General features: G+C 40.3%; 1 protein-coding gene and 1 long non-coding RNA gene across 2 annotated transcripts in view; one reads left to right on the top strand and one right to left on the bottom strand.

Moving 5' to 3' along the window:
* Positions 1-22066, bottom strand: part of NPSR1 (neuropeptide S receptor 1) — a 59051-nt gene extending 36985 nt beyond the window's left edge. The window contains exons 1-2 of the mRNA XM_085051398.1: positions 21625-22066; positions 8969-9101 (exon numbers count right to left, since the gene is read on the bottom strand). Of these exons, the coding sequence (XP_084907524.1) occupies positions 8969-9101; positions 21625-21771 (280 nt within the window). The 5' untranslated portion in view covers positions 21772-22066. The remainder of the gene's footprint in view (positions 1-8968; positions 9102-21624) is intronic.
* The window catches only part of LOC146441304 (uncharacterized), an 80772-nt gene extending 56451 nt beyond the window's left edge, over positions 1-24321 (top strand). The window contains exon 3 of the long non-coding RNA XR_014850430.1: positions 24245-24321. This is a non-coding gene — a long non-coding RNA (uncharacterized LOC146441304). The remainder of the gene's footprint in view (positions 1-24244) is intronic.
* Positions 24322-25073: the final 752 nt, after the last annotated feature.

Raw genomic sequence — 25073 nt, 5'->3', positions numbered from 1 at the left:
TGACTGGAAAAATTACCAAAATTAGAATTTTGTTGCTCTTTTTGTTGTTTCTTTGAAATACCACATGATTACTTTGGCATACATGCCCAGACCATACTGCATTTTGTCTTACAGCCCTCAAAGTGCTGTAGTTGCCCATACAAACCTTTATAATCTCCACGCAGCCCTACCAGTACCAGCAGAGCTGTGATGGTGCAGTAATTTAGCTGCACAGTGCAGGTCTCAGTACAGGGTTAGAGAAATTATGTCGCAGATGAAAGCTGGGAGAGGGGTAAAAAGCTGCTGGCAAAAAAACAGCTGAAAGGAAATGCTTTCATTTTAGTCACACAGATGTCTAGTCAGGAAAAACATTTGTATGCAAAGATCTGACGGAATGACAGCTCTTTTTGAAATAATAGAAATGGTAAATGTGGACTGCCTATGTGGAAATTCGTAGGTGGGTAAGTGGAATCAAGTTTAGGCTGTGTGTGTCTATTGAAATGAGAAAACGATGCCTTTGACAAAGATAGGGCATATAAGGTCCATTCATCACTTTTAATCCTTTCAGAAATTACTTATTAGTCAGGAAAAGCAAGCAGAACAACTGATTCCATCTTAGTTTAAAATTGCATGATCTGGGGTGAATTTTGGGAGATAGGCTTGTCACTAAGATGTTCCATTAATATTTCTTATTTCCTTTCTGGGGATGTCCAGGGGCCCAAACCTTAGGGATAGCATTCAGAAACAATTCTGGATGACTTAGGAGCAGAAGTCTGGTGCCTGCTTGTGATTTTAAACATACATACACACTGCAAAGGAATAGTCATTGCACACTGTACTGCATATTTATAGGCATGCTGTAGTTAGTTTTCCCTCTGCTTTAGAAGCAGGAGGATTTATGAACTAAAGCCTATTAAGTCCATAAAGGCTATATAAGGAAATTCTCAAGTTCTTTGTACAAAAAGATGCAGATGAAATGAGGGCATATCATCTTTGTTGCTGAATTCTCAGGGTCCCAGGTGGTCCATTGGAATGTGAAAAAACCACATGACTATATCCTACACTGAAAGTGGTACTGGAGCTACTGACAAGCAGAGAGAGCGTGTCTGTTGTTTTGCAGTTGCAGAGGAGATGCAGCTAATATCCCTAAGTACGCTGAAAATCCCACTCTGAATCCCTATGTATGATGAACACACAAATTGTCCCTTTCCAGAACATTTTAGTACAGTATTTATGTACTGTACTTGGAAGAAAGAAGAGACATTTTTTCATGAGTTCTCCTTGCCTGTGTGAACCTCTGCTCTGTACTTGGGATTATGCTGCAGAGTGATTTTTGCTACCTGAAAGGGATCTGAAGAGCACTGTTCACAGAAAACAGGCTGAAAAACACTGGTTTAAGCATGTCAGCCTAGTGGGTTGTGATTGCATTAATTACAAATCATGAATCATGGACATCTTGTTCCTGCATTTGCAAGATTAAAGTAGGCTATATAAATAAAAGTCATTACAGGGTTTTTAAGGAAATGATCATTCTTGCTTCCGGTAGCAAATTTGGAGAAGTCATAATGTTTATATTGCCACTAATGGGAGGGACACTGCATTCTACTGTCATAGTTACAGCACATCAGCTTTTTTTTTCTTTTTTTCTTTTTTTCCTTTTTTATTTCTTTTTTTCTTTTATCCTTTCTTTTTTTCTGATGCTAGTGCTGCTGTTTCCTACTGCAGTGAGCTACAATGGATAGAGTCTTAGCAAACACAAATACTGTGTTCCAGTGAGCCATTGAGAAAATATCTAAAACTACATTAGCATTAAGAAAAAGATAGTGTGACAAGCTTCCATCTGGGCTGGTTAAAAACACATTTAAGATTTTGTTTGGAATTGGATTCTAAAGCAGAAGTTGTTGTCAGCAAACCTACAGCTCATTTCTGCATTATCCAAATGTCCCACCTCTACAATAGCTCCCAGCCAGCTTTTTGGGGTGCCTCATTCTGGCCTAAAACTCTCTGGTTACTGCATCAAGATTTGATCCATTGCTGTTTCTTTGTCTTTCCTCACATAATTCCTTGACTCCAATCCTTTTGGGCACATACAGAAAAGGCAAAGGCAATCCAACAGCCTTAGACCCCAGGGTTATTGCCAAGTGGCCAAGACCACCTTTTTCCTTGTAGTCCTGGTGTTGTGATATCATTACTTTATCTTCTCAAAGGGGTGAATTTTGCACCAAAAGAGGTTTTTTTTTTCCGTTAGCTCTCAGAGGGAAGTAGTGTAACTGCATGGATTGTTTTCACATTAGTCCCAAATTCAGTGTTCCTACACTAGATTGGACCAGAACATAGTATTTTCAGTATGTCAAGTTTTCTATGTCAGACCTCTTGCTTTGTGATTTCACCTCTAAAACATGAAATCTGCTCTGTTTTCTGTGAGCATTTTCATTTGGCTGTATCACCAAACACTGTGAGATAGAGATCCTGATACACCTAAAGAGACCATGTCTCCTTCACATAATACTTCTTTCTGTCTCTCAGTTTTGATGCTGAAGTTCAGTTCTTTCCCTTTCCTAGATTCATTTCTTTCCCTTTCCTAGCTTCTGAGGATATTTCACTTTTTATCCCATCTGCTTTAGGACTGGTTTGGGAGAAAATACATTTTAAGAGGGATGTGTGCATTGGATATTTTCCTCAGGAAAATAGAAAGTATGTTTTGACTAGCCATTTATGCAGAGATAAATGAATACATATAGACACACAGAAATATTCATGGCTGTTTACATAAGAAATCTTAGAGTATAGTAAAAGATGATTCATAATATCAAGCTGGAATTGTACAGTACCAGTGTCCAAGTTGCTTATTACAAACTAGGGAACTATGACTCATCTACAAATCTGAGTTAAAGTTCAAAGGAGAATTTGAGTTTCTCCTAGATGTTATTAAATTGCCAGAAATGGCAATGGATAGCAAATCTGTTTTTCCTCGTGCTGCCATAGGCTATTGCAGGCAGTGACCACATTTATCTTATCCTGCATTATGTCTCAGTTTGTGGGGGCACACTAATACATACCTGACTTAAAGTAAGTCCCATGTTGCTTTCCTGTTACTGAATTCATCTTCTTGGCAGAACCAGGATGGAGAAATGATTGCTTCTTTTTCAGGCAGCTAATGCGGCCATGTAACAAATTTTTTTGTTCACATAGTTTCATGGGATGCATTGAATAAATAATACTAATATTGCTGTGTTTACTCCCAGAGACCATTTTTGCTCTTGGTAAATTGAATCACATTTATTCTGTGAATGCAAAATGGAAGTTGTACTAAATGCTACAGTTTCTGTAGGCTGTGGAGGAGAGGTGGATATAATCTATTTCTTTCCCTGTTTATCAAGCTGTATGTACAATCAGGTGATTTGCAGAGTTCTTAGACTTCCAGCTAGGTGTTTGGGAATCAAGCTTTTTGCAAAAGTGGGGAATCTGGATGCCCGTGGGTACTCTGGAAAATTTCAGTGCCTGTGCCTGAGGGAATATTAACAAATTACACTTTTTGTTCCCAGTCTTGGCAAAACCTTTTCAGCAGTGACAGGAGCATGCAGTGCTGAACACAGATGATCCATTAGCAGAGACAGTTTCCTTACATTAATTACACCTTCAATAGGTTTTAGGACATAATGAATATAAGGAATGCAGATGTCCTTCTTTCAATTTTATCTATGAATTCTGCAGTACAATTGTAACTTCCTCCAAGTCTTCTTTTCTGCAGGTAAGAGGGTGGAACCTCTCACCTTTCCTCAGTCAATTAGGGTGGAAAGAGGAGGAAGACAGATTTCTGGGAATAAGTTCAGTTTGCTGCATTAGGTTTCTGTGTCTTAGGTGGGCAATCATGTAAATCATATTGGCAGATTCCAGCCAAGACCCAGCTGGCAAGATAGGCAAGTTTTCCAGTATAACTGGGAGCTCTACAGACTTTTTGGCTGCCAACAGTCCACCTCCATTAAGGTGACTTGCTGATTTAGCTGCTAATTGGCTATGTGCAATTAACTTCCAATGTTCATAATCACTCTGATGTCTAAGGTGCTTGTAAAACTGATGAATTTGTATGTATGATTTCTCTGAAGTGCAAAAATATTCCAAGTACCATTTTCCAGATGAAAAGCTGGAAAAGAGACAATTATCTGTTAATAATGTTCTACATGTTAATTTTGGTAATGGTGTTATTATATTAAACTTTTCTACAGATCATGGAGTAACAAGTCATCTTCATTCCTTCAAGTCACATAGATGAGGAAGAAAATTATCAAAGGACAGGCACAGTTCATTAATGAAGTCAGTGCCCTAGTGGTTTTGGTGTAGGGGGAAAAAAAGAAGAAGAAAGAAAGGACAAAATCTAATGCATTTGTTCATGTTTAGCTTTTGTTAAGCTGCACAATTAGATGCATTCATTTAGTGCTTTTAACCAGAAAATTAGTTGGTAGTCTTTGCCTTCAGTCATCGTATCCAAAGTCACCCTAGAAGTCAGTGATTGAGCCCAGTTGGTTTTAGTCTCACAGAAATGCTGTTGCTGGGCAGAAGCAGCACAGAAACAAACACTTTGCTTTAGCAGAGTCCATTTCCACCTCTATGCTTGCACTGCCCTCTCGTAGCAGGCTCTCTGTGAATTGGCTTTTTACCAAACATTGAACAAAATGAGTGCAGCTGATAAGGACCAAGGCCTTCAGCTTTCTGGGAGCAACTGCAGAAGGTGGCAATGATATAAATATCTTTACATCACTTCTAAAATTACCTCATTGTCTTTTTAATGTCATTCTCAAGTCATCCCTTAGGATTTGGTGTCTATACCATAATATAGACTGTAGATATGTTTACAGAACATCTTTTGTTTCCTTGTTTTTATGTAAGCTACCACAGAAGTTAGGTGTGGTTCTATTTTCTCTCTTCATTACAGCCACAGTATTACCTACGTGAGAACGTATTTCCAAACAAGACTGTCAGACTATGCCTTAAAATTTGTCATGCAGTAAAGTGCCTACGTGTATTTCTACCCCTAACAATGGTCAAATATAACACTGTTCCTAAAGTACTGATCTCTACTAAATGGTGGAATAGAAAGAGAAACACACTGAGCTAAAGGTCATGACATTTCAAGTTCCAACTTTCCAGATGTTAATGTTGAAGAAAAAGATCTTAATAAACTACCTACTTTGGGTCATTAAAAGGAACTTAAATACATTCCTCTGTCAGTAGTAGTTGAAGTTGAATGGAGAATAATGAGAAGCAAAATTCTTTCAGCAGACTTTTTTAATGAATTGCTTGATTGGTTTTAGAATTGGTCAAATAATAACAGTTCTTACTGAATGAACTCTTTAGCCCATAAATGACATTCCTTATCCACTACTACTCAAATAATTGAGTTTAATATATGCTCATGTCCACTGCTTTTACATTTTGAGAGTGAACTTAAGAAGGCCTTCATTTGGTAGAGCTGGGTAAACTGATCTATATGGATATAAATGTGTGGACAAACCATTTTTTCTGGAAGCAGCATTTCCCATCAATATTTCCAGTGTTATACAGTGCCTGTGAATGCATCCTACTCTTTGATCTGGAACCACTTGGTGATTTCAGTTGGAGGCGAACATCTTAAAGACACTGACTCTGAAGTTATGTGAAATGGCATCAGGTAGGGGAAGATGTGAGAGATTTCCTGCCAGGAGAGATAGCTATGCCAGGAGCATAACTTGTGCTAAACTCAGAAGAAATCTATTTGGGAAAAAGAGTTTAGAAATACCCTCCTCACAGGGTAATCTTCAGAGCATGCTCTTTCTGTGAAACTAAATTACCTTGGAGATAGAAACCTGTAGGAAACCTAGCTTTAGTTTCAGTCTGCACAGTCAAACTTGTTTCTAAGAAAAACATTTTTACAGAAGAGGAATATGCCCAAAGGCAAACTGAACACAACGCAGATATGGCAATATTCCTCTTTGTTAAATTAGCTGATGCTGAGTGATTAGTTCTATTGTTCAGCTCAGCTGTTAACTCTTAGCTGATTTCCTAGTGCTTAATTCCCAGATAATTTCAAAGAGATTTATGCATGAACTGAGAGTTAGACATAGACTTAAATATGGTAGTAACACAAGCATTGTATTAAGTGTATATTTAATGACAAATATTGTGAATCCAGGCTTCAGCAACATCCTTAAGCATTCTGAAGCTGAAGGAATTACTTACATTCCTACAGATTTCTGCAATAATGAGCACCATGTTGAATTATGATGGAGTAAGGGATCAGTAAGAGTCTTCTCTAGATTTGCTGAGTGGGTTGAACCATAGAATTCTGTTGGTGTTGAAAGAAGCCTCAATCAGTTAGTTATTTGTCATCTGCATCTGGCTTGGCAACCAGTCAAGAAGAACAACAGAGCTCACTTCCTATTCATGTATTATGCACAATTTTGCTTTGAATACCTTGTTTATTCTAACACGAAGGCTGTATTTTAATTTCCTTTTGGTACTACATTAGTGGGAAAATGTGAGAATTGAGGGCGCTACTCAGCTATTGAGCCACAGATCAATAGACAAAAAGTTTTTAAATGGCTTTGAAATGCCTGCATTGATAAAGCTATATCCATTATTCTTCTTTCTGCTACTGGCGCAGAAATAATAAATATTTTAAGAACCTCAAAATAGATGGCAGTAGTAATATTGACTAAGCAGAAACTGTTTGCCAGGAGATTAGGCTTTAGTTGGTAGGATTTAAATATGCCTGGCATGTCAAAGCAATGTGACAAGTCAGTGTTTTCATAATGTTCTGCATCTACCTCATAACTTGTTGTGAAAGGATGATGGCTGTTGCCAGCTTGCTTTGTCCTTAATAATATTTTTAAAGATAAGAAAGTGAAATGGCTCCATTTCAGGAATTAAGTCATTTCTTCGTGCCAAAATACTGACAAGCAGTCTTGGTACGGGAAGATAAATTGGAGTTCTGACTCCTGCATCACAAAGAAGAAGCCGACATGGCTTGAAAGGAGCCTTGCTGTTCAAGCTGGAGTTACTTCTTTTAACATTGCAGATGTGAATGTCAAGTGAGTTTTCTATGTGAATTTTTGTAATATGAAATGGAATGGAACAGACTGTTGAACTCAGGCAATTTGAAAAATCAGGGATAATTTTTGGGAGGAGGAAGTCAGAAGAATAAGCAAGTGGAACACATGGACCTCAGTCAAATTATGACATCAGCTGTATAGCACTATTTGCTGTCCACATCTAATGGTATATTTGCCTTGTTGTCTTTGCCACTGACTATTTCAACCTCAAAACTGCATTTGCAATGCCTCCCTCTGCTTTCATGTAGACAGTATTTAAACCCCTAGTGAATAGTCCTCTGTGAACCTCCATTCTAGTACAAAATGTCCTCTCTCCTATGGGTCCAAAATGGCAAAATTTCCTCTCAGACTCTTATCCAGCACAGCAACAGCAGTAACCTCCTCCCAGAACACCTGACACTAAGTGAAAAATGGATGGTGTCCATCTGGAGCTTTTTCTGCTCTTCTGCTCTTCGCCTGTACTACTGCTTGGTTGCCTGAGTACATTCCATTCGTCTGGGGTTGGGAACTCTTTGAGCAGAGACTGTTTATTTTGAAACTCTTGTGAACACTGTAATGCTTGATCTGAGATTGATGCTTCTGAGCTGTGCAGTGAGGCTGTATTGACCTACCTTACCTGATGGAAAATACTGCTGGCACATGAAGGAAGTGACATAAAGGTCACGACTGAGATAAGAAGTAAAACCATTTATTACAGATGACTCAGGCAAATAGGAAAACCAGCTGTCAGCACTTCAGAAGAGGAGTCGCTGCAAACCTTCACCTCTTCACCTTGCAAGAATTCTTACATCACCTGTAGTTACAGGTCTGCCTCTTTGCATCAATTTTCACATGCTGGTCTATCTGTTTCAGCTGAAGATAGTTCTTCAAACTGGACATGCCCCTGGGCAGACAAGGTTGAGACCATGGGCAGCAGTTCACTTATTTACAAAAATGCATGTTGATAATTGGGCAGTGCAGTCCTTTGTCTTTCCAGTTCAAGCACAGGTACAACAGATATACCAAAGGAGGAGGCAATATTGCTGGGAAATGATATATTAAAGGGCTTTTTAGTGAAAAAGTGCTGTAATTCCTACCATAGCTTAGGGGAAAAAAAGGCAATAGAAAGCATATAAATACATCCTATATACACAAACAGTACAACACAGATGTCTTGTAAGCAGGGATTAGTAGCAGGACACTGTTATAGTAACAGCACATATTTTCCCTTGGGAAACTTAAACCCCCACAAATGTAGTCCGCTCAAGACCACAGAGAAACAATGTGCTGCTTATGCTCATTTCCTTTCCTTCTTGCTGAGACTGACATTTTACAAACCAGACTTCTGTACATTTTACATTCTGTTTAAAAACTATGAAGTCTTTGAATCAGCATCCTTTTTTCCATAAAAAGAAAACAAAAACAAACAAACAAACAAAAACAACTAAACACATTCTTCCTCTCCACCTTTATATTGTTATATTTCCCTTATTTCTTTAACCTGGACAATATGAAGTTATTTTCACTCTTCACTGCAAGAGCATAATTGATGGAGTAGTTTTAGTAGAAAAACACAAGAGATTCATCTTAAACTAGTTTAATTTAAGCAGTTCCATGACAACAGCTGGAGACATAGCTTCTGGGAAATGCAGATGCAAACTCAGACTGGAAGATAAGATTTAGTGACATCAATGAGTTGCAGCTGCATTCTGACACAGATACTACTACATCTAGCAACATCTTTTTGGATCAGAGTCAGACTGAGCCTTAAGATACACAGCCATCAATTTGCTTTATGGCAAACTGCAACTGGACATTAGGTGGCAACTGAATTCTTCACCACTCAACTCGTATTTTCTTATTTGTCATTTTAATAGTATTTCCTGTGCAGGTCAGGTGCCTTTTCCCCTCCCATACTCTACCTGTGATTGCCAGCTGAGTAACAAAGTAGGTCATTCGAGATTTTCGCTTCCTCCTCCAGGTAGAGATGAGCACGATGGCATTTCCAGCAATTGTGACAATAAAGAGAATCCAAAGAGTCACCAGCTGCTCTGTCTGTGTTGGAGAGAAGGGAAAAAAGCAGATCAGTGGGTGGATGGGCAGTGACTTGGGTTGACAGCCACTTATCCACAGACAAATGAGATGAGAATGGAAAACAGGAGTTAAATTTGAGTTTTAGCAATTGATTTCAACTATTTGGTCTAAAAGACATTCATTTTTTTTCAGAAAATACTTAACATGCATCACTGCTAGTGATGTTCATTCCAGTTTTGTTTGCAGTGGCTGTATATTACTTCTCTTTTCACAAAACCACTAGCAGCGTCAGTATTTCAGCATTTAATGCTAAAACGAGAGTCAGCTCTGAGCTTTCTTGTGCTGCTCCAGCAAGCTGTGAAATAACCAGCTGCCTCACTTCATAAGGAATGTTGATAGATGGGCTCCTTTGGAGAAATGGGGGAAATAAATACTTCTCTCTTTCCCTACTTCAGTGAGTCTGGGTCATCCACAAGCCCTATGAAATTCAGACATCCACTCCATAGTCGAGATGTGCACCAAGAATGAAAAGGAAGCGTGACCCACTAGGGAAAAGTAGAACTGTGTAGTGACTGATACGTGATGACGAAACGTCCCCTAGTGGTGTGTGTACAAAGAAAACAAAGCAAGAGATAAAGCTATTGATGCTCTGGCGGCACGACCAACAGGGTATGTGTTTGTGTTTGTTTGTTTGGTGAGTGAGCACCCAATTTTTACATCCTAGCAACTGGGATGAGTTTTAGGTTATGCCAATGCAGTCATTCGGGGTCTTCCAGTTTCAAACAGCAAACTCATAGTGGGAGTTAGAGGGAAAAGGAGAAGGCAGGTAAGGGCTGCAGCTGAGGAGGGGTGCCAGGTGCTGCCCCTACCGACGTGACCCCGAGCACTTGTCCTGAGCAGGCTGGGGGAAGGATGGTCAGTGAGACCCCACCTGCCTGACTGGGCTGATGGTAGAGCAGAAACCAGGGAGAACGCTCATTAAAAGCATTTGGAAGCCACTGTGAGTGAGGAGAAACCAGAGCTCCTACTGCTTGCAAACAAAATAGCTCACTGTGAGCGTGGGGAGGGAAAGTGAATGGAGCAGCGACACGGAGCTTCTGGCTTTGTAATTAGCCTTAGTGCCTCCTCAGCACTTAGCCCACTCCTGGCCAGCAGTCATCATCTCTCCTCATCCCTCCCCTTGATGGGAAGCAGCCTCAGCTTTGCTCCAGGTCGGGAGCCACACTGCCTTGTGGATTATGTGGTCATGCAGGGAAAGCAAGGCCTGATGATGAGCATTTTGAGGCTGCTCTCTGTGCCTGAGCCCAGAGATTAGTTTAAGCAAACAATGAAGGCTGTGTTGAGAGGATTTCACTTCTCCCAGCATGATGATTTTCACCAGCATAATCTGCTATTCATGTCATCTCACCTAACTTTAATGTTCCAGAGACACACAACTATTCTAAATTGTCGTAGTATTGTCTGGGTAATAGCAGTGTCTCAGAGATGAGTCACAACTCATCTCACCTACCTTGGCATGGCCTGTCTCCCCTGATTATAGACTGACCTACGTGAGACAGCTTGTATGGGCTAGTTACTTAGTTTTTAGATTAAAAAAAAAAAAAATCACCTTTTTGGTGTATCTGTTAATCTCTTTAATTTCTTGGAAACAAATTTCCTTCGCAATGGGTGGCAAAGACATTGTGAAACTATTTTTATGGGGATGCTTTTCTTAGTACAGGCATTGGAAGGAAATGTCTTTTTGGAAGACAATAAAATCATAAAAATTAAGATTTCACATAATTTTTGTCCTTGAAATCAGTGATTTCTCCTCAGGGTTTGTTTTGTTTTCTCTATTTCAGAAAACATATTTCTCACATGAAGAAAAGTAAGTGACTAGACTTGCTCCCATTTTCTCTGGTGTAAAATCAGAGGAGCATTTTCTTCAAAGGAATTCCATATTCTTATATTATACTGATATGGATAGGACCAGAACAAGTGTCTGACACTCAAACCTTATGATTTCCACAGAAGAAATTGCTATGGAGTAACAGAGACTGTGTTAGAAGGGTGTTTCCCCACCACAGGAGCACAGCCCAAATGGCTATTTAAAATCCCTTCTGCCAAGTTGAAAAGCAGTGCTTATCAGTTAAGCAATGTTAGACTCCAGAAATTAAACCAGACTGCAAAGATAACTTAAAAGATGCAGACGCTGAAAATAGGACAAGTCTGAAAGGCCACAGACAAAGAAATAAAGCCAAAATTTCTATTAATCTATTTATGGGAGTTGCCATTCAGACAAAAGGGGAAAAGATCTCATTCCTGGGGATTAAGGAGCCTTAACAATAGGCAACTTAAATCACCACAGCCTCTCTCAGTCTGTGTTAACTTGCAGAATGAAAACTTCCGTGGTTATTAATGGGATACCCACTGTGATAAAGGCTTTGCAGAGGCTAGGATTAGAATTTAAAATTACCTTCATGAATTGGAAGCACGTACTGGGAAAAAAGCAAGATGCTGTTCAATAAAGGAGAATGCAGGACAGTGTAGTGAGTGTAATCACACGTGGTTGGACCAGCCTTCAAAACATCAACCCTCACAGGCAGCACACATGCAAAGTGCCCCAGAACATCATAACACCAGCCTACCATGAGAGTAACAGCATGTTACAACGCCAGGCTCGTGTGCCTCTGCTCTAATCCTTCCACCAGACTATGCCCACTCCTGGGCAGAGTGCTTCAAGAGAAACACACAGCAATGAGTTGACATAAAGGAAATAGCCAGGCAAAATGAATGAATGAATCAAGTTGCTAAATCCAGGAAAAGCCGACTGGAGACAAAGATGAACATAGACTTGAGGATACAAAAAGACTGGTGTCCAAAAAAGGAAAGAACTAATATCTTCTTTAGATCCACTGCAGACTGGACAAAATCAAAACTACTGCACAGAATTCAGGATGAAAATTTAAAAAGAAAAAAAAAAAGACTTAAAAATACATCATATATAGAGAGATTGATTGAATCAGTAAAACCTCCATCTGTGAAGGTCTTAAAAATAGTTATTAGATTAGAGAGATAGCTGATGGATCCTTGAATTTTACTCCAGCTGAATTTTCTCACTTTTATTCATCATTTTCAGGTTGCTTAGACGTAGAAGTGTTTGATTTCATGTCTTGTTCATTCATCAAACAAAAATCCTTTCCTAGTAACAATCCTCGACAGGGTAATTTACAAAAAACATTCTTCAATAACATGTTGTGCAAACATCAGAAGCATTCTGATAAAGAGGAAGATAATAATATCTCCCAAACCTCTGTGTAAAAGCTTTGGAAGAGGGCTTCTTTTGCAATGGGCATTGATAACTACACTACATGAGAATACCATGGGAGACTAGTGTCATACACCAGTTATTTCAGGTTAGAAAAGCTAGAGATGCTGTTGACTTTATTCAGGTCACCAACAAATTAAAGTCGAGAGGATTTCCTTGGCTTGACTAGAGCCATTGCACATGCTGCTGGTCCACGAGGCTGCTGTGTTTGGAGCATGGAAGTGCTTGACATCTGGAGCACATTTTTTTTTTTTGATAAGTTGCTTTAAGATTTAAACCAGGTTTAGTCACTGAAGAAGGCCTCTTCATAAGTGAAATGTAAGCCAGAAAACCTGTCTGAAGATTGTGTGCATTTTCCTTTGGCTATAGAAGAGACTTGTCATTTTTTTTCTCTAATAAAATTTCTGAATCCAGAGGCTGGGATAAATCTAACAAGGGCTGTATTCTGCTTTATATTTGAGACAAAGATCACCCCTGCAAACTGCTTTAATCAAGACCATAGTTAAATCCTCTTGGAGATGTCGGGTGACATGTTGGTGCCACAATGCCATCCTTCCTTCCAGTTCTCCCCAACCAATTTCCTGGCTTTATCATCTCTCAGGATTTGTATCCCTTCTGCTGGGGAGCACCAGCTGTGGCTGTAGAATGAGGATAAAGCTGATAGCCTTTTCCAGTGGAGGTGCTGTTCTTTGAGGTGCTGTCTTGAGGTGCAAAAGCTTTTGCCTGATATTAAAGAAATTGCCTTATAGAAAAAGAGGTTCAGCTATCAATGGACAAAGTTTATTTTTACTTGAACAGGCAGCCAGTGTAAGAGTTTAGCTCTAGCTGCTGAGGATGGTTGGGAAACGACCTGGGAAAAATAGATTTCCAGGCAAGAAATGAGCAAATACAAAAAGAGAGGGAGAAGTACTCCATGCCTGAAATGACTGGCTGACCTCTTAATGTGAGGACAGCAGGCCTGCGGTAACTTAATGGCCCTGCTCACCTGGTGTCTTCCTAAACAATATTTTTGGTCACTTGGGTGAAGAAGAGACATTGATTCCTTGTGTCATAAGTCAGTAGTGGCTTAAGTCTCTGAACAGCATTTTCTTGGCAGTTGATTAAACTCTGGGAATATGCAAATGATCTTGCCTTTGGTATGTTTTGAAAATTATGGGGTTAGCATTGCAGCAACTGAGATTGTAAGAGAGATGTGATCATGGAGCAATTCAAACAATTTTGTAAGAATGGTCTTAACACATAAAAAGAATATATAAATCCCCTTTAAACTGGGTAACTGTCATGTTCATGGTCAGGTTTGCCACTAGTAGATTGCATTGCACTTTTTTGAAGGAGGGAAAAAAAGAGAAAAATCTTTTCACTCTTTAAAATAATCACATTAATTGCAGACCACGTAGAAAAATAGAGTAGTATAGATTAGAGGGGTTTTTTTGATCCTGCTGTAGATCTGGAGTCTTGAACATTCAAAACTGCAAATATTCAGGCCAGATTTGCTATTTTAACATCCCCCATTTAGGATGGAAACTTAAAACCCTTAAAAAAATATCCTAAACAAAACCCAACCACCAAATAACCAAACAACAACAAAAAACCAAACAAACCAAACCAAAAAAAACCCAAAAAAGCCCTCAATAATAATAATAATATTTTTAATTAAAAAAAAAAAGGGAAACCCAGGAAGATGCATTTTCCAGAGGCAGACAGGTGCCACATGCCATGAAGTTTGACTGATTTCCATCAGAGATTTATAGTCAGCATACTTCTAAGACAAATTGCACTGTGGACTTCAACACTGAAAAGAATCAAAGAAATACACCCATGAATCCAATTTAATTAGGGAGTTTTAAAGGTACAGGCCCAAACTCTTGTATAATTCATAGAGTATGTAAACAAATAACGCAAAAATAATAAAACATCTCTGTCCCATACTGTCAGATTCCTCCACAGCAGAAACCCTAGAGGAGACTTCTGGGATCTAAGTGCTGCCTACAATTATCTGACAGGATGATGCAGAGAAGATGGAGCCAGGTTCTTCTCAGATGTGCACAATGAAAGGGCAACAGTCCACAGACAAGGGTTGTAACATGGGACATCTTGGTTAGGAAAAAGTGTTCTTCATGAGAGTGGTCAACCACTGGGATGGGAGCCCAAAGAGGCTGCGGTATCTTCATGCCTGGAATTATTCAAAACTTGAATAGACACTGCCCTGAGAAATCTGGCATAGTTTGAATTTGCTTTCAAGTGGTTGGTTCAGGCGACCTCCAGAAGTCCTTCTCTGCTTGAATTATTATGCACACACACAAGTATGCATAAGACCTATTTTCTTATAGAATATTCTTAAAACTAGAAGGTACTTACACAGGTATAATCAGATGAGTGCTTTCCACAAGTTGCATATTATTTACTGTATCACAGAAACATGAACAACTCAGATCTTTCTGAGAATCTTTATGCAAATTAAAGCTCACTCTGCAAGTAAAGAGTATGGGTGTAAAGGCTACTGGTATGGGAATGGCACAAACATATTAGTCTTAGGGAAAAGGACTTTAAAAGTATAAGATGGCATTTTTCTTATTTTCTGCAAAGTATGACCAGCTTAAACTGTGGGCTTTCAGAAATGAAGTGTGATGCCCCTGAAGGGGTCATGACTATGTTTATGCTTTCCACCTACGAAATAAAGGTTCTTTAATACACACAAAAAAAAAAAACCAAAAAAAAAAACAAATGGTTAAACTGCGAAGGAAACATCCATATTTCTTCCTGTGTTGAAACTTTCTATACAAGTTGTTTCGTGAAAAAACCTCACAACCTAACAGCGATCTGCTTGAAGACAAGCTATAGATGCATTGCATATATTTAGTTGTAGACAGCCATTCTGACTGTCAAGAAGGAAAAAAAGTAAGGGGCACTAAATATCTTACAAGAGGCACAACAAACAGAATACTTGGGCTAGAAGCAACCTTTGAGCAGGAAATGTTTGTCACCTGAATGTGACGATTCAGATGATTAATTCAAGCCATCTCCTAATGCTCAAGAAAAGAAAAGCTGAGAAAAAAATGGCTGAATCAAGCTTGATTCATGTGCTGATAGATTTTGTCTCAATAAGAAACAAACATGCTCAAACAGCTGGGAAGGTCACTGAAATCTTCTTAGTGTCACAAGCACTGGGAAGTTGTATTGTCTACCCCTGTAATACAAACACATTTTGAAAGAAGGGTCTCCGTCCAGCAAGACAAAACTGAGAAGGTGTTTTTACAGAGTTCACACAAGATGTTCCTGAAAACTTTGGGAAAGCAATTTGATTGATGCTTAAAAATCGAGGGAAAACTCATGCAAAGATAAGAAAGAATGGGAAAAGAGAAAGTTCAAAGCTAAGTTTTATATTTTGTCTTTGAAAGTGCTTCCATCATGATTGAATTTGAGAGAAACACATTTGGGCAGGCAACAAGCCCTCCAGGAGTTCATTTTTTTTTAAATTAGTGTGGCTTGGAATGCAGCCTAATTCAAAGTGCATAAACACTAATTCAGCCCCAGGTTTGACTCTGGGATCGCTGCTTTCTCATTTAAATGCTACCGGTTGTGCTTGACAGCCTTCCTATCCCCTGCGCAGAGGCTGCCTCGCTGAGCTGCTTTGTGATTGCCTTGGTTATCCTCCCAGCACAAGGTTATGGGACATTCTGGCAGTGCTGGAATGCATTGCCACATGAAACCTTCACAACATATCAAAGGTGCTGGCAATGGTTACTTCTCAAGGAATCCTTATTGGTGGAAAAAGCACACAGCTGGAAGGAACTCACGATTTTTTGTATTCTGTTGAACTTAAGCGGTTTTGTATGATATTCTGCTCATAGTCTGGAATGTTAACGTTTTACATAGAGGAATGATCTATAATATTTTCTTCCTTTTAGACTTAGGAAAACAAGCTAAGAAAGTCTATTCACTAAATCAGGACAATTTCTCATCGAAAGGAGCAATTTTGTTATTAAGATTACTTTCACATCTTTTTGAAATCTAGCAAAGTTGTATATATATTTTTTTTTGTGAACCTCTGTTTTTTAAAAAACTTAATTCTTGGCTCTGACTTCACCATCATGGAGAAGCAGGGTCCCTTCAGGGCACACAGTTTAATGCATGATAATTGCAGTGATATTGCCAATCTCAATTAACAGCTGAACAAGCCTCCACCCTGCCCCAAAACTCTCCATAGGTGTGACTGTGACAGTCAGTAATAGATGTTACTAATTCAATTCTACTAGCAAATAGTTCATGTTTGCCATTCTGCTGTGATTTGGTACAAGATGGCTAATAAATGGGAACAGTACGGTTCAGTTATTGCAGGAATTTTTACCCATTGCACTCCAGGAAACTTCCACAGAATAAGACAGATATTCCTGATTTAAATGTCATGAGGAAATGTAGATTTTTAATGGTGTACCTATTTTTTGGTAGAATATTTTAATGTGGAAAGATAATATTAGGTCACTCAAAGGTCCATCCATAACTCTATAATTTTGACAGCCCTATTTAAAACTGTGAAGTGATGTTTTTCTTAATCACTTAGAATTATTAAGCATGCCCAACCTGTAAAATTAATATATTTCAAAAATGTTAAAAACTTATACTTTCTAGGCATATTTATATAGGAGAGGCAGACAGGTGCAAACCATGTGTCTGTGTGGAGCACAGGGACAGTAGTATGAGTGTTCCTAGTGTAGAACAGCCCAAATCAGTTGGCTCAGAGCTGCTCCCAGTTGGGCTGTCATACTGCCAGATCACATCTATGTTGCATTTAAACTGCTAGATGAGGCCAGCCAGGCCAACAACAGCAGCAGTTTCACAAGGAGATCATTCTCAGAGCAGCACCTCAGGAATAGCAACAGTCATTACAGCATATTGCAGAGGCTGTGTTCAGGAGTCCCTGACACTTTATTTGTGTAAACTTAATCCTCCTCCTCTCCCCCCCACTGAAAGATTGCAAAGTTACTGCTGAATTATTTGATATATCTATTTTCTAAAATGTGTGATTGCATTTGCAGAGATTGCTCCAGAAATTTGACAGCACCCATTATTATTTTCCTATTATGTATTCAATGATGGGATGCTCTGTGATATTTGCTTGAAAATCACACTGAGCAATAGCATAAGCAAATGTTTTTCAGGAGATAAAGCAACTCTTACATTTGGATGAAAGGACAGGGACATCAGACTGGGACTTCAACAGTCTCTGGGAACATCTGGAGCCAAATCCATGTAACTGGATAGTCCTACAAGACCTCTCAACATGTTGGTGTCCTCAGCTCTTTGCTGGAGATGGTAAGCCCTGACCTTTGCAAAGAACATAAAACTCCATGGATAAGCAGCCCATGTTCTTAGAGTTCTGCTTACTTGAGCTAGACTGTGCTGTCCTGTTTAATATCTGAGCTGCATGAGATAAAACGTGCAGGTACAGGGAATGCTACAATGTGGGGGGAGGACAGTAAAAGTCATATGTTTAAAATAATTTGTGATGGTTTTGATAGGCTCCTCCTGAGAGCTGTAACCCTTCAGTCTCACTGCTATGCTAATGCTGCATGGCACAGGGAGCAGGGCTGATGGGGCCAGAGGCAGGGGAGTGTCAACATTTGGACCAGTGGTTGGGGTTCCCACTTGGCAGGGGAGACATTGGGGTTCCCAACAACCCTGGATGAAGACCACAGAGCCCTGTGTCCTGCTGCACAGGTGAGGACTCAACACAGCAGAAAACAGAACTACTACTTGATGATTCCCTGCTCTGCTAGGAGGTAGAAAATTATGGTGCTAACACAGTCCCACCAAGAAAGGAATAGCAACTCTGAGTTTTCTCCTTTTGAGCACTCCAACCTTTACAGCATAAAAGCAGGGCATCACCTTTCTCAGCAGATCTCTTAAAACAGAGATGATCCCTACTCAGTACTTCTGAGGATGAGCACGTGCTCCTACCACTGTGGAAATTTCTAGGCTGTTGAGTGCCTGGCAAGAGCAGATGCCTCCTCTTGCCCTGACAAAGCCTCCCAAACCTTGCAGACAACAGAGCTAAATCTATTCTGAGATTTCAGCTTTTCTTGAGGCAGGTTTCTGGTTTATACCTTGTCGGGTTTGCAGTGTTAGGAAGGTCCTACAGTGGAGGAAGGCCACAGGTATTCAAATGATCTCTGCTCTTTCTGGACTACTGTATTTGGCAGGGGCAGTTGATGCTCACTCAGAGCCCTTTTACACATAGATTAAACACATATGGAGGAGATTGTAAAGGGATGTAATGAACTTTCCTTTGGCCTGCAAGGTTGGAGCTATAATTAATACCAATTTACACATCTGTTCTGAATTAGGTGCTGAAACAGCCAGCAGCATTCCTTGCAGTTTAAGACAGAAACCTACCTGGATGCCTCATGGAAAGGCACCCAGGAAGAAAGATGGTCTGGGTTTTCAGGCACTGTTTGCCATAACACAGCAGCAAATCCTAAATGTCAGTGGCAATGTGGCAGTGCCTTTGCCATGGGAAGCACCAGCTCATCTTGCACACTGAACGGCTACACCCAGTCCTGCCCCAAAAGCTGCAACTCTGCTTGCCAAGAGTCGATCTAGTTAGGTCCCATGGCCCCAAATCAGACTTCATCAGCAAAGCTTTGGTGAGCAGCTGGCCCTTCTGCAGTAATGACTACCAGAAGAAAATGTGCATTCCTCTAAGTGGAGCAAATGCTCCCTTTTTGAGCAAAAAAACCCAAACAAAAAGACCCCCACACAAAACAACAAAACAAACTGAACTGTGAAAACACTCTCTAATTTGAAGTGGTGAAGGGTTTAGCTGTTAAGCAGAGGAACAGACAGAAACTCAAATTCTTCTGAAAGAGAAGCACTCAAAGCTCACCCTGTAACAGGACTTTCTGGCACTGAAGTGCTCTAAGGCACATTATTTTACATTTGTCACGTTGCCACCACACTGCAACACAGACACTACCTGGGATGGGTAGAGGCTGTTCTTTTGCAGCTTGGGAGGAAAAAAAGACACCAGTACATGCTCAGGTAGCTCGAGCTGCATGTGAGATATCCTACACAGCTGTCATTGGGTAAGATCATTAAAAAATCATTAACACAAGTACAGGGTGTCACCCTGACTCTCTGTTTATCAGTTCAGTTCATGTTTTCCTATGACTGCTTTGATAAGATTGGTTACACCTGCATTTTCCAAGCAGAAATAGGTTGTGTGCCCTGTCTGCACCCTGGCACACAGGTTGTGGGGTCAGCCTGTGTAGTGACCACTCACCCACCCTGCCTTCACAGTCAGCCATGGGCTGCTGTGTGTTTGAAAATCCCAGTAGAAGACCCAAACCCTATTTGTAAGCTACATTTTAAGCACTGAACTCTGTTTTACAAATTCATTCAGCCTATTCCAAACTGAAACTTACATTCTTTTAGTTGCTTGACTGGAGCCTTGTAAAGAGGAAGGAGATGCTTCTTGGCTTGCTGAAGTGTGCAAGGACACAGCCCCAACATGGGCAGAGCTGGTGGAGGACAGCCAGCTGAGCCAACAGGTATCAGCAGTACTTTCCACATGTGAGTTTTACAGAATGCTGAAATTGCTGGCAGGGAGCCCTGTCTTCCCTGCACTGGAGTCATCAGAGCAGGTGCTTTCTCCTTACTTTGCTACAGCTGCACCAGCTGTCACTCGTCTCTAGAGTCAAAATATTTCCATGCCTATCAAGAGCTAGTAATTGATGTAAAATCAGTGAGTCTCCTTGCAAAGTTCATGCTATATATGCCAGAGCCAGGCATCCGGCAGAGACTCAAGTGTGAGTCTAATGAGAAGCTCTCACTACAGAATCGTTTCCTTCAGCAATGGATGAGCATGCATGACTATCCTTGGCTTCCTAATTATTGTAATTTACTCAATCTCTCCTATTAACGAGCATTTTCTGCCTGGGGACTTTCTAATAGTGGAATTAATTGTCACATTTACCATTATAAAATACTGCTCCCATGACATTGTTCAGATTTACAGCCCTAACTGTGAAAAGAAGACAGGAGGTAAAGAGAAAGTTGTTAAAAGTATTTTGCTTGTCATTTCTGATTTTTTTTCAAGAGCCTTTAAGGAGTCTAACATGGAGAAAAAAAAAAGGAATAAAAAAGAATTTTCATCCTTGAAATCCTAGGTAGGAAATACTATCTTAGCAATAAAAAAATATATCAGCAGCATGTTAAAAGAGACCCTCATTAATTAAGATTAGCACTACAGATCATCTCTTTCTTTATCAGGGGTGGGAACCTGCTGTAACTCCACTAGTTCCACTAGGATTTTGTCAGAGCACTACCGATCTCACAGATACAAAAATTGTTTCTGAATATATCCCCTTTTAACTCACATGTTGCCAAATGATGTAAATGCCTGTATCTTTCCAGCTGAAATGGATTTCTTTGGTCCTGAGCTCCAGAAGGAATGGCAGGATACTCCTTGTCAGACTTTTAAATAATTTGAACTTGTACTACATCCCAGAAGAGTAAAGAGACACATGGCATTCAGCACGAGATAAAGCAACAGCATCAGGCATAGAAATCTAAAGGAAAGATGAGCTTCAGTACCTTTAATCTTTTTCCTACATTCACATACTGCAAGGGTGATATTTGGTTTTGGAGAAGAATGAATACACTTCCCATGCCATTCAACAGCATTCACTACTGAATGACTCACCCAGTGCATTCTTAACAACAGCATTCAAGAAACACCACAACCCACGCTCAACTTACAAACAAATAAACGAACTAACTAATTAGAACCTGTCCCTCATGATTAAAAAACCCAAAACAACAAAAACCCCCTGTCATTTGTGTACAATGTTTGTTACAGCTGGAAAATTGAAAAGAAATCCCTTATGTCAAGATGATGCCTGTAAGAAATTACATTAAACAAATGCGTTAAAAATAATACAAGTTTTGACTAAAGATGAATTTATAATTACAATACCTCTGCAGAAAAACAATACTGTCCTCTCTTGGAAGGGGATAGAGCTAGCTAAGACATGTAAGTGTGAAACCCAATTGCTACAACTATTTTACTTTTCAGTAAATGCTTCACACATGCTGTCGGCTCTCTTTGCAGGGGAAAAAAACCCGTCAATATCTAGGAAAATAAAGTTCAATAATCTTAGTTGCCTCCCCACATATGTGCTGAAAATGCACCAAAGCTGCAAACATGTGAGAAAAGTAATGCATGCCTTAAAAGAGTACCTTAAAGGAATAGTAAAAGGATCCCCACTCCTCTTCTGCCACCACTTCCGTGAAAGTCACCGTTTCAGTGCAGGTGACGAGGGTAAGATCCAGCCAGCCGGTGCCTCCCTGGGAGCTGCTGCTGGCTTCTGTGGAGTTGACCTCCATCACTGGATTTTGTTCAAGTTGTCTAGGTGCCTGTTTTAGCAAGAGTTAATGCAGCCAGGCTTCTTCTGTCAAAGCGCAGCACAAAACCAGCTTCTCACTGCTCCACCACTGGCTACCAGAGGCGTCGGGCTTCAGTGCAGCTGAGTGATAGAAAAAAAACAAAGCCAAGCTGGCATCCCTTTGAGCTTTCTTTTGGTGCATCCCTGACAACAGCCATCCACATGCTCTTTCAGCAGCAACAGCCAGTAACAAAGTCAGCACACATGGACCCAGCCGTGTGCTTTGTCAACCCTGGATTGCCTCGCACCCCAAGTTGTTAGCTCTGGAGCCAGGCACACCTGTGAAAGCATGGACGTCCTCCCTGCACTAAGCCCAGGAGCTTGGGTATTCCACTCAGCAGCTTTGCTTACTTGCTCTAGCTGAACTCACTATGATTTTGAGTACCTGCAGTCTTACGGTATATCCATAAACAAGCACCAACATGTTCTCTTGTATTAGCAAAACCCTATTAAGTTTGTATGCTTAAGCTACCACAATTTCCCTGTGAGTGTCTGACTTCATAAATAGGCCTCTCCCTCACCTTTGCAAAGAGCTGGAGTGTGCTGCACACCCTGGAAGGCACTGCTTTCTCCGCTGTGTGGAAAACCTGTCTGGAATGGCATGGCTCCTAGAGACTGCTAGTCCCACTTAGGGCTCAAGGACTCTTTAGAACAGGGTAATCGATTATGTCTCTATTCATGGATTTTCTGGGCACGGGTCCCATCTGCCCTCTGTTTATTCAGATTTTTTACCCATCTCCAGTGGCATTACCCCAGCCTTACACCAAGGTGGCAGATGAGAGTGTGTGCACCTTCCCTGACCAGAGCTCAAAGTCACTTATAAATCCAGAACCTGTTCAGCTTTGTGAAGTCACTCTGCCTCAATGACAGTGCAATCCTAAGGAGAATGTGATGCATTTCCCACTCACACCCCATCAATTCAATCTCCCTTTAGGTGCTCATGCCAAACCCCAGTCCTGTGTTTATATAGGCACAGATGGCCAGGGGGGAGCTCAGGAGTCTTTAAACTCCTCTCTCTTGCCAGCACAGCACATCCTCTCCCCAGCTGCTGGAGCAGGGTTCTCCAAAACATGCCCACAGCATCCATGTCCCTCATCTAGCTGGAACTGTACCCATCCCACCTACATAAGCAGCAAGAGAGGGATCACTTAATGGCCCTTTGTCTCCCAGGGCCAGTAATAGTAGGGGATGGCAGCACAAGCAGGGAAATTCAGGTCCAAGTTTTGACTCTGAAGCCTCCCAAGTTAGGACATATCTGGATGTGGGGCTTTGGACCAGGCTGTTTAGAGAATGGAGAAGCCTCTGAGTGTGTGAGCAGTATTCAGACTCTCCAGAAGATGCTGGAGTCACCCAAGGCATTGAGAGGAGTCATTTAGAGGAAGGAATCAGTCTAAACTAGTACAGATAATCAGTACCAGTCACAAAGAGATCAGCACTGACTAATATGCACCAGTGATCAATATTTAACTGCAGCAAATGATTCATAGGTTGGAACATGATCAGATAAAAAGAAATATTATAGAACCACCATATTTTCCTGAAAACCACCAGGGAAACGCTCCTTTACATATTATATAAAGGAGAGGGGAAGTATTTTTGTAGTTTTTTGTACGGGTTGACTTAGAAAATCTTCTAAGTATTTAGCTAGAATCCAAGCTTCTTGAAAATATTTTACGATTTTTTCCCTCTTCCTTGGTCTTACCTTTCTGTCTTATATTCACAGAATTCTCTTTGCTAGAGTTAAAATTTATTACACTGAATGTTGAGTTTGGTGGGGTTTTTGCACTTTCATTTCTACAGAGCTGTTAAGCTCAAGTTTATTACAGGCACTAAGAGGCTTTTTGGTATCTACACCACACGCCAGATCATGTGCAGCTCTCAAAGCTCACCTAGAGTGACTTGTCTTGTGGCTTTGCCAGCTACTTTCTCTGAGTAGTGCTTATGGTGCCACAAAAGGTTATTCTGTGCCCTGCTCCAGCACTCTCCACTCTACACAGGGCTAATTCAGGTTTTCCATCACTATGAGCTTTTCTGCCCATATGTATTTCCCAGTCACTGTCACTGCCACATTTTGTTGAGGGCTGTTTTTTTCAAAATGATATTTAGACACAGAATTTGAAGCCATGGGCCATCTGTGGTACCACACCTAGAATTAAGCTAATTCTCTAGAATAAAATGCCTTGGTTTTGAGCCACTAAAAGTCATTACAACTCTTTGAAATTTGGTGTTCAAAATTTGTTCTCCACCCCACTCTCCATGCTGAGATTAAACAAACTCTGAGATGAATAGCAAAATAAAATACTTTTATGATTGAGTCTCAAAAGCTTACAAAAGGCAAGATAAATCCTAGCAACTCCTCTGTGCTGAAGGAATAGCTGATTGATTCCTGTAAGTGACTTTGTTGTTTTCCACAGCTGGGACCTTGAAAATTCTCTGAGAACTTTCAGTTTTACAGGGAAAGAAATTGAGTCTTCTCTCTGCTATAATATGCTCTCACTTTATTATTGTAAGACAGATCTTTATCTAATGTATAATAAAATGTGCTTCTTCCTCCTTAACCTTTAGAGTGGCTTTTTTTCTTTAAGTCACTGTACTGTAGTACCGCACCACAGCATGCTTTGTAAGTTGGAAATATATTGAAAAAACCCTTAGGCAATAAGAATGGAAGAAGAATAGAGATAACTTGCTTTAGAGGCCCCTTCATTTGCCATTTCCTTTATCTCAGTCTCGGAAGCTACACGCATTTAGTTTTCTTAAATAAAGCCTTGAACCAAGGGACCAGAAAACCTAAGAGCATAAATGGTTCTACTGAAAGGTGAAGAGAGTATTCTGTGGTTGCTGTGTGCAACAAAACTGATATCCTCCATGTGCAGACACATGGGGGGAGATGTGCAATGCCTATCTTTTATCTCCCCACAGTGGCATGGCACTCCTGACTGGAAAGAAGAAAAATCCCTGTGCAACTGCAGAGAGTGAAAGTATGAGATTGATGTGATGGGATGTGACAAATGAAGGTAGGTAAGTCTGGAAAGAAAAGGGGAAAAAAAGGAGAAAAAAAAGAAGCAATGAACCAAAGTTTTTAAGAATCAGGTATAAATTAATGATTTTGATTACTTAAGCTGGAAATTCCTCCTGCAGAAACTCTGGTCTTTCCTGCACAACAGGAAAGTGCAATAGGCGGAGGATGGATTGTTTTGTACACCATGGTGTGGATGGTCCATGGCAGGCAGAAATGCCATCACA

The sequence above is a fragment of the Lichenostomus cassidix genome, chromosome 2 (assembly GCF_008360975.1).
Source record: "Lichenostomus cassidix isolate B80296 chromosome 2, HeHo_3.0, whole genome shotgun sequence".
Taxonomy (NCBI): domain Eukaryota; kingdom Metazoa; phylum Chordata; class Aves; order Passeriformes; family Meliphagidae; genus Lichenostomus; species Lichenostomus cassidix.
Note: the sequence above shows the minus strand (reverse complement) of the source record. Positions and strands in the feature narration are given on the sequence as shown.